At 40.9% G+C, this 13511-nt stretch overlaps 1 protein-coding gene across 1 annotated transcript in view; it reads left to right on the top strand.

The window, feature by feature from the left end:
* cfap58 (cilia and flagella associated protein 58) overlaps positions 1 to 13511 on the top strand; it is a 370653-nt gene that overhangs the window by 240777 nt on the left and 116365 nt on the right. Inside the window, exon 15 of the mRNA XM_060898284.1 lies at positions 10522 to 10626. Within this exon, the coding sequence (XP_060754267.1) occupies positions 10522 to 10626 (105 nt within the window). The remainder of the gene's footprint in view (positions 1 to 10521; positions 10627 to 13511) is intronic.

The raw sequence follows: 13511 nt of genomic DNA, 5'->3' as shown, positions 1-13511 counted from the left end.
CGACCTATGCGACTTACGACCGATCGACTTTACGACCATCTCGTTATGACTGGCAAGTGTTTCCCAGCTGAGCGTACAACAGTTTCCGCCCCAGCTCCAGGCACATGCTCAGTCTCTCTCGCGCGCCCTCGCGCACTCTGTCATACAGTTTCCGCCGCAGCTCCAGGCACATGCGCAGTCTCTCTCGTGCGCCCTCACGCACTCCATCATACAGTTTCCGCTCCAGCTCCTGGTTTATCAAATGAGCAAATCCTCCCGCCAGCCCGAGCGCTGCAACAGCTGATGATGACGTAGACGACCCACAGCCAAGCACCAGTAATGCCAGCGGTCACTAAATTTTGCATTTTGCTATGTTTTACATTTGTATTTTGGTATGTTTCAAACTAAAATGTTTTCTATTTTTCACACCTGTATTTCGTATTTTTTGTTTTGCACATATTAAACGGGGGCGGCACGGTGGTGTAGTGGTTAGCGCTGTCGCCTCACAGCAAGAAGGTCCGGGTTCGAGCCCCGTGGCCGGCGAGGGCCTTTCTGTGCGGAGTTTGCACGTTCTCCTCGTGGGTTTCCTCCGGGTGCTCCGGTTTCCCCCACAGTCCAAAGACATGCAGGTTAGGTTAACTGGTGACTCTAAATTGACCGTAGGTGTGAGTGTGAATGGTTGTCTGTGTCTATGTGTCAGCCCTGTGATGACCTGGCGACTTGTCCAGGGTGTACCCCGCCTTTCGCCTGTAGTCAGCTGGGATAGGCTCCAGCTTGCCTGCGACCCTGTAGAACAGGATAAAGCGTCTACAGATAATGAGATGAGATGAGACATATTAAACGAATTGTAGTGTACACAGTGTAGTATGCAGTGTTTGACTTAAATCAAATAATGAGCCAAGGTAATGAAATAAGAAAATGTTGATAAAATAAGACTTTAAGATGATTACAGTATCATTACACATCACAATATACTTATGCTCATTTAACATAGGCCGACTTACAACCAGATCGGTTTACGACCGGTCAGTTGTAACTAAACGCAATCGTAAGTCGATGACTATACATACAGTATATATATATATATATATATATATATATATAATTTTGGTAAAATATTAACAAAAATGAAGAACTCTAACTGGTAGCTCAATCAGCATGAAGTTTGGCAGCCAAGCCACAAAGTTGGCCACCATTAAGTACTGCTGTCATTAGAGGCATTATCCAATATAGGGCCTACAATAATACTGCACTGGAATGGATTGGGGCAGCATTAAATATTATCACTTTATTAAGGGTTTATTGTAAAGTCTACAGTGAAATGTACACTGTGCAATTGTTATAATCATTTTAAAAACTGATCACCAACATTATGGAGCCAGTCAATCTAGCTGATCCCATCCCACAGTGCCTGACAACATAAGCTAAAAATATGCTTAGGATAAAAGCCTCTACTGGCCCGCAGTCTACCTATACCCATATTGAAGACACTTGAGTACCACTGAAGTCTGGATACAGAACTTGTGCATGGTAAATAAATTGCTATAAGTGTCAATGTATAAATAAACTATTTTGTTGAACAATATTTTTTTATTTTACTTTATTGATAAAATATATCAAAAAGAAAGTACCAATAGGCTAAAAAAAAAAGCAGCCTGTAGAATGGGTGCTTCTTTTGAATACGTGTCTGTGTGCAATTATCCGAATATAGTTTATTATAAATACTATTTTGATGCCGTGAATTTAATGTATAAAAAATATTTAATATCTTTTAGCTTTGTACACAATTTACGATTTTATTGCAAATTTGCATAAAATGTGTTACTTTTTTAATCTTCGAGTTGACTGAGCTACTATTAAAATTTAAGATATAATGCACAAACTTTGTCTATATGGTTTTTTAGTACAAATGGAACATGTTCAGGGGTAAGACCAAATAAAGTGAATGAAAAACAATCATTTAAGCTCCATCCAAATGTGGATATAAAGCCCAGTTCAAACTGGAATACTTTTATATGGGGAGTGGGTACATGGAATTATTACTGGAGTATCTCTGGGATTGTAGTCCCACCTGAATCCATCATGTCACTAATTTTTGATGGCCTGAGGTTACACCATTTTCTGACATCTATAAAATCACCACAGGTAATACATGTCCTGTCTGAACTTACATGGTCCTTAAGATTGCATTATATCCCGTGGGAAAAGACGTCTCCATTTTTTTTTTCAGTATGAAGAGACTTTTGTTAACTGTCTTTTCGATCATCTCTTGCTAAAACCAAAATGAAACAACAACTGTAAATTATAGACAACATTTTAAACAACTTGTCAGAGAAACAACACGATTGGAGGATTTAAGTTTATTGAATTCCTGGCACAGACAAAGCTTAAATACAGGTTATAGTCATGTGACCTAGTAGTGTACCTTGCTCATCCACAAACCCTACAAGAGCTATTACTTAACAGATATACAGTATTGTGCAGAAGTCTTAGGCGCCCTGTTTTTTTTTCACACAAACCTTGTGATAGATTTATATTTTGTGATTTCAGCATTATCGAATCAATGCAAAAACATTTTAGAGTCCCAAACATTCGTTTTCCAGCACAAAATTAAATGTCACAGAAAAAAAAAGTTTGTATCTGAGCAGCATATTATATAAGACTTTTTTTAGATTAAAAAAGAAAACATAATGAAGGCTACTGGGTTTTGGTGCAAAATTAAGAAGTAAGTGTGACAGTCAACGTGTCCAGAAGAACTGTGGCTGGTTCTGTAAGATGCTCAGTAAAACCTACAGCTCATTTCCATATAAAATTGCACTCATTGTACCTGAGACTGCTATTTTTTTTAAAGCAAAGGGTCGTTTCACACCAGATATTGACTTTGTTTCATTTATTATGACTTACTGCTGTTTATACTATTTTTTTAATGTTGAAATATTTCATTTCATTATTTTTAGCCATTTTTCTTCTACAGCATTTCTTTACATGTGCCAAAGACTTTTGCACAGTATTGTATGTCAGGAAATCTTATCCTGTCTGTAATGTACATAACTGTACAGTTTAAGGGTGTAAGGATTCACTGACTCATCTCAGTGGACCAGTTTCCATACTTACAATTGGGAGAATTACAATCACAAGTGAATCAGGAGGCAATCATGAGTACATCATAAAGAGCAAGCCAGAAGCAAGAGCAAAAAAAAAAAAACTCCCTGAGAGGACCTGAGGAAGAAATCTTGAGAGGAACCAGACTCAAAAGGAAAGTCTGGTTATACTGTCAATTATTACTGTATACTGTCAAGATGATCAGTACTGTGTACAATCAATACAGGTACGCTGAAAGGATGAAAAGGAGTCCTGGGATGAGTCTTTATGATTGCAGCTGCAGTTCTTAAGTGCAAACATAATTAAGCGTGTATACAGCTTCTCATTATTTGAGGAGAAGTGGATGCAGATTGTGTCTTGTATGAAACTCAATTTAGATGTCATAACTTGAATCGCTAAATACTTGAATGCAATTCTTAAGCAATTCTGGAAGAAGTCACAAGCATGGCATCCAGAAGGCGGCATGTAGTGGTGGTGTAGTGGTTAGCACTTTTGCCTCAGAGCAAGAAGGTTCTGGGTTCGGGCCCAGCAGCCGACGGGGGCCTTTCTGTGTGGAGTTTGCATGTTCTCCCCATGTCTGTGTGGGCTATCTCTAGGTGCTCTGGTTTCCCCCACAGTCCAAAGACATGCGGTTAAGTTAAAACAGGGTGGCCTTGGGCTGAAGTACCCTTAAGCGAGGCACCTAACCCCCAACTGCTCCCCGGGTGCTGTAGCATGGCTGCCCACTACTCTGGGTATGCATGTGTGCTCATTGCTCACTTGTGTGTGCGCTCACTGCTTCAGATGGGTTAAATGCAGAGGATGAATTTCACTGTGTGCATGTGACAAATAAAGGCTTCTACAGTGGTGCTTGAAAGTTTGTGAACCCTTTAAAATTTTCTATATATCTGTATAAATATGACCTAAAATATCATTAGATTTCCACCAAGTCCTAATAGTAGACAAAGAGAACCCAGTTAAACAAATGAGACAAAAATATTATACTTGCTCATTTATTTATTGAGGAAAATGATCCAATATTACATATTTGTGAGTGGCAAAAGTATGTGAACCTCTAGGATTAGCAGTTAATTTGAAGGTGAAATTAGAGTCAGGCGTTTTCAATCAATGGGATGATAATCAGGTGTGAGTGGGCACCCTGTTTTATTTAAAGAACAGGGATCTATCAAAGTCTGATCTTCACAACACGTTTGTGGAAGTGTATCATGGCACGAACAAAGGAGATTTCTGAGGACCTCAGAAAAAGCATTGTTGATGCTCATCAGGCTGGAAAAGGTTACAAAACCATCTCTAAAAAGAGTTTGGACTCCACCGATCCACAGTCAGACAGATTGTGGACAAATGGAGGTAATTCAAGATGGTTGTTACCCTCCCCAGGAGTGGTCAACCAACAAAGATCACTCCAAAAGCAAGGCATGTAATAGTTGGCAAGGTCACAAAGGGCCCCAGGGTAACTTCTAAGCAACTGAAGGCCTCTCTCACATTGGCTAATGTTAATGTTCATTAGTCCACCATCAGGAGAACTCTGAACAACAATGGTTTGCATGGCAGGGTTGCAAGGAGAAAGCCACTGCTCCCCAAAAAGAACATTGCTGCTCGTCTGCAGTTTGCTAAAGATCATGTGGACAGGCCAGAAGGCCAATGGAAAAATGTTTTGTGGACGGATGAGACCAAAATATAAATTTTTGGTTTAAATGAGAAGTGTTATGTTTGGAGAAAGGAAAAGACTGCATTCCAGCATAAGAACCTTATCCCATCTGTGAAACATGGTGGTGGTAGTATCATGGTTTGGGCTTGTTTTGCTGCATCTGGGCCAGGACGGCTTGCCATCATCGATGGAACAACGAATTCTGAATTATACCAGAGAATTCTAAAGGAAAATGTCAGGGCATCTGTCCATGAACTGAATCTCAAGAGAAGGTGGGTCATGCAGCAAGACAACAACCCTAAGCACACAAGTCGTTCTCCCAAAGAATGGTTAAAGAAGAATAAAGTTAATGTTTTGGAATGGCCAAGTCAAAGTCCTGACCTTAATCCAATCAAAATGTTGTGGAAGGACCTGAAGTGAGCAGTTCATATGAGGAAACCCACCAACATCCCAGAGTTGAAGCTGTTCTGTACGGAGGAATGGGCTAAAATTTCTCCAAGCCGGTGTGCAGGACTGATCAACAGTTACCGGAAACGTTTAGTTGTAGTTATTGCTGCACAAGGGGGTCAACACCAGATACTTAAAGGTTCACATACTTTTGCCACTCACAGATATGTAATATTGGATCATTTTCCTCAATAAATACAACCCCGATTCCTAAAAAGTTGGAACAAAGTATAGATTGTAAATAAAAATGGAATGCAATAATTTACAAATCTCAAAAACTGATATTGTATTCACAATAGAACATAGACAACATATCAAATGTCGAAAGTGAGACATTTTGAAATTTCATGCCAAATATTGGCTCATTTGAAATTTCATGACAGCAACACATCTCAAAAACGTTGGGACAGGGGCAATAAGAGGCTGGAAAAGTTAAAGGTACAAAAAAGGAACAGCTGGAGGACCAAATTGCAACTCATTAGGTCAATTGGCAATAGGCCATTAACATGACTGGGTATAAAAAGAGCATCTTGGAGTGGCAGCGGCTCTCAGAAGTAAAGATGGGAAGAGGATCACCAATCCCCCTAATTCTGCACCGACAAATAGTGGAGCAATATCAGAAAGGAGTTCGACAGTGTAAAATTGCAAAGAGTTAGAACATATCATCATCTACAGTGCATAATATCATCAAAAGATTCAGAGAATCTGGAAGAATCTCTGTGCGTAAGGGTCAAGGCCGGAAAACCATACTGGGTGCCCGTGATCTTCGGGCCCTTAGACGGCACTGCATCACATAACAGGCATGCTTCTGTATTGGAAATCACAAAATGGGCTCAGGAATATTTCCAGGGAACATTATCTGTGAACACAATTCACCGTGCCATCCGCCGTTGCCAGCTAAAACTCTATAGTTCAAAGAAGAAGCCGCATCTAAACATGATCCAGAAGCGCAGATGTCTTCTCTGGGCCAAGGCTCATTTAAAATGGACTGTGGCAAAGTGGAACTGTTCTGTGGTCAGACAAATCAAAATTTGAAGTTCTTTATGGTACTCAGGGACGCCGTGTCGTTCGGAGTAAAGAGGAGAAGGACGACCCAAGTTGTTATCAGCGCTCAGTTCAGAAGCCTGCATCTCTGATGGTATGGGGTTGCATTAGTGCATGTGGCATGGGCAGCTTACACATCTGGAAAGACACCATCAATGCTGAAAGGTATATCCAGGTTCTAGAGCAACATATGCTCCCATCCAGACGATGTCTCTTTCAGGGAAGACCTTGCATTTTCCAACATGACAATGCCAAACCACATACTGTATCAATTACAGCATCATGGCTGCGTAGAAGAAGGGTCCGGGTACTAAACTGGCCAGCCTGCAGTCCAGATCTTTCACCCATAGAAAATATTTGGCGCATCATAAAACGGAAGATACGACAAAAAAGACCTAAGACAGTTGAGCAACTAGAATCCTACCTTAGACAAGAATGGGTTAACATTCCTATCCCTAAACTTGAGCAACTTGTCTCCTCAGTCCCCAGACGTTTACAGACTGTTGTAAAGAGAAAAGGGGATGTCTCACAGTGGTAAACATGGCCTTGTCCCAACTTTTTTGAGATGTGTTGTTGTCATGAAATTTAAAATCACCTAATTTTTCTCTTTAAATGATACATTTTCTCAGTTTAACCCTTTGGTGACTGACCCCTTGAACATGGTTCCTCCAGGAACGATGACATTTCAGTCGTCAAGACAACGGAAAAACTAAAATACAAGAGCATTTTGTTTTGTGCACAAGAGCATTGTGACATATCTTTCTGTTTTTGTATTTTAGTTCTTCTGTTGTCTTGACAACTGAAAAGTCATAGTTCCTGGAGGAACCATTTTCAAGGGGTCAGTCACCAAAGGGTTAAACATTTGATATGTCATCTATGTTTTATTCCAAATAAAATATGGAATTTTGAAACTTCCACATCATTGCATTCCGTTTTTGTTTACAATTTGTACTTTGTTCCAACTTTTTTGGAATCGGGGTTGTAAATGACCAAGTATAATATTTTTGTCTCATTTGTTTAACTGGGTTCTCTTTATTTACTTTTCGGACTTGTGTGAAAATCTGATAATGTTTGAGGTCATATTTATGCAGAAATATAAAAAATTCTAAAGGGTTCACAAACTTTCAAGCACCACTGTAGGTGAGAACAGCAAACTTATGGCCCTTTTCCACTACCCTTTTTCAGCTCACTTCAGCTCGCTTCAGCTCACTTCAGCCCGACATGGCTCGCGTTTCGACTACCAAAAACCAGCACGACTCAGCTCGTTTCAGCCCTGCTTAGCCCCTAAAACTCGCACCGTTTTGGAGTGGGGCTGAAGCGAGCCAAGCCGTGCCGAGTGAGGTTGGGGGCGTGAGCAGACACTCCCCTGTGCACTGATTGGTGAGGAGGAGTGTCCTCACATGCCCACACACGCCCCGCGAGCGCGCTGGGATCTGTAAACACCGCAAACCCGGAAGGAGAATAATTACGAATTACGAGAATTTCTGAAGCCTTATGCGCCTCGCCTCATCAGCACCAAGACCAGCAACACTAACGACTCCATGTCCTCCATGTTTATTGTTTACTATTCGGGTCATGAGACTACCGCTTAAAAGCTCACTGAATCAGTGACATACAGAGCATTGTGGACGAGTTCGCGGAGTGCAAGGCTCGTCGTATGCCCTTCAAATAATGCGCGCAGTAGGCTATTGATGTTTTATTATGAGCCATGTACAGTATGTCGCCTAATGTTTTTTTGTTTCTGAGTTACATGTTCGTTTGAAGGACTTAATGTACAAAATAACATAGTTGCACCCCGTAGTGTTGAAATTGGTAAACACAGTGCATTCAGTGAGGTTTGCACCGCCCTCCTTTTATTTCTGACTCTTCCTGTCACCGTTGCAACCTCTGAGCGCTCATTCGTATGCCCTTCAAATAATGTGCGCAGTATAGGCTATTGATGTTTTATTATGAGCCATGTACAGTATCCTAATGTTTTTTGTTTCTGAGTTACATGTTCGTTTGAAGGACTTGATGTACTAAATAACATATAGTTGCACCCGGTAGTGTTGAAATTGGTAATCACCGCAGTTGCGGACATTTTGTAGCCTAAAATGATGTTATGATAAGCTTTAATAAAGGGCCCGGTCATTTGCCCCGCCCCCGGCCCGGCTCTGACTTGTTCCGCCACTGTCACTGATGTCACTGTTTGCGCTGCTTAACGACATCACGTGACGTCCACCCACTTTCACTAACTCCACCCAATGTGTCCACCCACTTCCAGCCAGCACGGTTCAGCGCGGTTGTAGTCGAAATGCAACTCCAACAGCCCCACTCAGCTCGACTCAGCTCGACTCGGCACGGCACGGCTCAGCCGCGTTTGTAGTGGAAAAGCGGCAATACTTTCAGGTAAGAATATTGGTAGATTTAAACTGTAGATTAAAGCTTTCATACTCACATTCACACCTACGGGCAATTTAGAGCCACCAATTAACCTAATCTGCATGTCTTTGGACTGTGGGGGAAACCGGAGCACCCGGAGAACATGCAAACTCCACACAGAATGGCCCCTATCAACTGCTGGGCTCGAACCCAGGACCTTCTTCCTGTGAGGCGACAGTCAGTGCGTTTACATACACATAGAGAGAATCGAATTTCTGCCGTTGCTCGACTGAAATCGAAGTTCAAAATGCCATGTATACACCTTAATTCGGCTGAAATTGAACCGAACTTGATTTCTCGGAATCGAGCTACACAACCTAGATTATGTGATTTCTGCCGAGCTACTTAGTGCATGTATACCCTATTGAGCTACATATTCGAGCTACTTACTTCAGCACTGCCCCTTCCGGAAGTGACGAGTGACGAGACCACAAGCGGGAAACACAACAGCCTCGGTCGGCATGACAACGGCATGAATCTTTTCTTTTTGTGGCATTGTTTGCACTGTTAAAATTTAGCTCACTTACTGTATCACCAAATACATCTGTACAGCTGTTGCATAGCTGTGAATTGTGTACATAAACAAGTCATTGTATTTGTGTGTGTGTGTGTGTGTGTGTGTGTGTGTGTATATATATATATATATATATATATATATATATATATATATATATATATATATGTCCAACATCTGAAGAATGTCAATAAAAACAAAACAATTGAACTTTTTTGTGTGTTTATTAAGACATAAGTTAAATTGTAAGCAAAAAATGGACTTTAGAAAAATATACAATTGTGCAAAATAAGTTGTCTTACAAAACAGTGGTCTGCGCAGGACAGTTTGTAGCCATACAGTCTGTTAGAGCAAGCCTAACAGCTTGAGCACGGAACTTGTGAACACGGAACTGCCAGTGTTGCCAGATTGGGAGGTTTTAAGTGCATTTTTGCGGATTTGAACATGTTTTGGGCTGGAAAACGTCAGCAGTATCTGGCAACACTGCTGATAACTTTGTTTATACTCTTGAATAGCTCTTCTTCATGACGACAACCGGAAGTGTACCAACACGATGGGGCGTGTAGTGCCACCTGTGGCTCGGGTGCACAATGTACCTCACACAGCTCGATTTCCTTGTGTGCATGTAGGATTGGATTTCTTTGGCACCCCTGCTGGGACCCTTAGCTCGATTACAGACAGTAGCTCGATTTGGATGTGCATGTAAACGTACTGAGTGCTAACCTCTACACCTCCATGCCACCCTACTTCTAAGGTCATTAAGCTTAATGATAGTCATGTGATAATACGTATGTTGGCCTACAAGGTATACAAGTCACACTCACCCTGTATCCTTCTGCAATTTATATAATTATTTATATTTTATTTATTTTATGTAGGGGCCATTGATGACTAAAGGCTAAATCTTATGGTGTGGTCCGGGTATGCATTATCACGCCTTATTACACATGCATTATAGCACACCGTATTACTAAATTACATAAATTGTGTCCCATTGCAATGCATCATATTATTTCATCAGATTGTTGACCATAAATAGAGATAAGACATATAAACATCCAGTGTAGTTTGCTACTGGTGGCCCTTCGCTTAAATACATGTTCTCTCCTCATAGTTAATGACATCAGACATTTGTCCCCACAGTTCCTTGAGAAACTGAGGTCATGGTAAATGGGCTTAAAGTCTCCACATTTAAGGGCAGAGTCTCAGTCTCTTTCATTCTGTCTCATTGCTTCATTTCTGATTCCCTCTCTATAATTCTTCTCTTCTCTTCTCTTCTCTTCTCTTCTCTTCTCTTCTCTTCTCTTCTCTTCTCTTCTCTTCCTTTCTCTTTCTCTCTCTGTCTCTCTAAATGGTTTCTCTGCAGGCGAGTGACCCGAGCACCTTTGAGCTGATTCAGAAGATACATTCTCTTCAGCGGCGCCTGATAACCAAAACTGAGGAGGTGGTAGAGAAAGAACTTCTCCTCCAGGTAAACACCCTGCTTTATTCTCAGCTCGCAACAATCTGTCACATCCTATTGGCCGCTGATGACTCATCAAACACCTGTGGGGTCAGGTCATGCAGAGAATCAATTTGAAAATCTCTCTAACACAAAGCTTTCAAAAGAAGAACAGCTTTATTTAACTCTCAGGTTCTGTTCAGCACTTTGCAGTGCATGCAGTTTTGACCCAGACCATTTCTTTTGGTTTGATATATACAGCGCATTTATAAAACAGATTAATTAAATGAATGATTACTGTCTAATATCTAGCAGAATAAACAATATTTATGGAAATACAATACCTAAGCATATGAAAATGCTGAGGTATATTCCTAATGCCAAGGAAGTGTGATTTGATACTGGTCATCCATGACAATTGGATTCTCCTTATTATTGATACCGTATTTAAAGTAGTAATAAATGTGAACTGTGACTATGCCATCAGTGAACAGATAAAAGCTGCAGTGCATTATTATCATTGTTTTTTTATGTGAAAGTTAACATTCTGCATAATGGAATGTAATACAGCCAATTCATCATGGCAACACTACCCACTGCACCTCTGTGATAGCCATCACTATGAGGAAGATCTAAAAGATGTAAAGCTAGATCCATTCCCGAATAAGCATACAGATCACAGAATCCTCTACTGAAAGGGCAAAACATGCTGGTATTAAGATGTAACATTGAAAAGTATAAAGTCGACAAGGTGAAATACAACCCCGATTCCAAAAAAGCTGGGACAAAGTACAAATTGTAAATAAAAACGGAATGCAATGATGTGAAAGTTTCAAAATTCCATATTTTATTCAGAATAGAACATAGATGACATATCAAATGTTTAAACTGAGAAAATGTATCATTTAAAGAGAAAAATTAGGTGATTTTAAATTTCATGACAACAACACATCTCAAATAAGTTGGGACAAGGCCATGTTTACCACTGTGAGACATCCCCTTTTCTCTTTACAACAGTCTGTAAACATCTGGGGACTGTGGAGACAAGTTGCTCAAGTTTAGGGATAGGAATGTTAACCCATTCTTGTTTAATGTAGGATTCTAGTTGCTCAACTGTCTTAGGTCTTTTTGGTCATATCTTCCGTTGTATGATGCACCAAATGTTTTCTATGGGTGAAAGATCTGGACTGCAGGCTGGCCAGTTCAGTACCCGGACCCTTCTTCTACGCAGCCATGATGCTGTAATTGATGCAGTATGTGGTTTGGCATTGTCATGTTGGAAAATGCAAGGTCTTCCCTGAAAGAGACATCGTCTGGATGGGAGCAGATGTTGCTCTAGAACCTGGATATACCTTTCAGCATTGATGGTGTCTTTCCAGATGTGTAAGCTGCCCATGCCACACGCACTAATGCAACCCCATACCATCAGAGATACAGGCTTCTGAACTGAGCGCTGATAACAACTTGGGTCATCCTTCTCCTCTTTAGTCCGAATGACACGGCGTCCCTGATTTCCATAAAGAACTACCGGTACAAAATTTGATTCGTCTGACCACAGAACAGTTTTCCACTTTGCCACAGTCCATTTTAAATGAGCCTTGGCCCAGAGAAGACGTCTGTGCTTCTGGATCATGTTTAGATACGGCTTCTTCTTTGAACTATAGAGTTTTAGCTGGCAACGGCGGATGGCACGGTGAATTGTATTCACAGATAATGTTCTCTGGAAATATTCCTGAGCCCATTTTGTGATTTCCAATACAGAAGCATGCCTGTTATGTGATGCAGTGCCGTCTAAGGGCCCGAAGATCACGGGCACCCAGTATGGTTTTCCGGCCTTGACCCTTACGCACAGAGATTCTTCCAGATTCTCTGACTCTTTTGATGATATTATGCACTGTAGATGATGATATGTTCAAACTCTTTGCAATTTTACACTGTCAAACTCCTTTCTGATATTGCTCCACTATTTGTCGGCGCAGAATTAGGGGGATTGGTGATCCTCTTCCCATCTTTACTTCTGAGAGCCGCTGCCACTCCAAGATGCTCTTTTTATACCCAGTCATGTTAATGACCTATTGCCAATTGACCTAATGAGTTGCAATTTGGTCCTCCAGCTGTTCCTTTTTTGTACCTTTAACTTTTCCAGCCTCTTATTGCCCCTGTCCCAACGTTTTTGAGATGTGTTGCTGTCATGAAATTTCAAATGAGCCAATATTTGGCATGAAATTTCAAAATGTCTCACTTTCGACATTCGATATGTTGTCTATGTTCTATTGTGAATACAATATCAGTTTTTGAGATTTGTAAATTATTGCATTCTGTTTTTATTTACAATTTGTACTTTGTCCCAACTTTTTTGGAATCGGGGTTGTACAGTTGCAACAGTAATCTCAGCTAGCTAAGCTGTAGTTGTTGATATTGTTTACTGTGAATTAGAGAGGAACATGTGGAGTGGAACCAACTTTTGGTAACGTAAACATATAACGTACACAGCTATTGTTATAGTACACAATTGTGAAAGCAACATGTTCTTTCGCCTTTCAGAATCATTTCAGAAAAGAATGGAAAAGGTAATAGAATTATAAAGCAAGGGTACAAAAGGAATCTTCAGTTCTTCTGTGGTTTCACTTTTGACAATAATTCACCATTTTAACACAGAGAACTCTAAGGTAGGTCTGTACATTATTTGCAATGCTGGACCTGATTTTAATTGATTTGGGGCAGCACGTTGGTGTAGTGGTTAGCACTGCCACCTCACAGCAAGAAGGTTCTGGGTTCGAGCCCAGTGGCCAACGGGGGGCCTTTCTGTGTGGGGTTTGCATGTTCTCCCCATGTCTGTGTGGGTTTCCTCTGGGTGCTCCGGTTTCCCCCACAGTTCAAAGACATGCGGTTAGGTTAACATGGAGCAGCCTTGG

The sequence above is a fragment of the Neoarius graeffei genome, chromosome 18 (assembly GCF_027579695.1).
Source record: "Neoarius graeffei isolate fNeoGra1 chromosome 18, fNeoGra1.pri, whole genome shotgun sequence".
In the NCBI taxonomy this organism is placed as follows: Eukaryota; Metazoa; Chordata; class Actinopteri; order Siluriformes; family Ariidae; genus Neoarius; species Neoarius graeffei.
The sequence above is the reverse complement of the archived record's forward strand: the minus strand, read 5'-3'. Positions and strand labels throughout refer to the sequence as shown.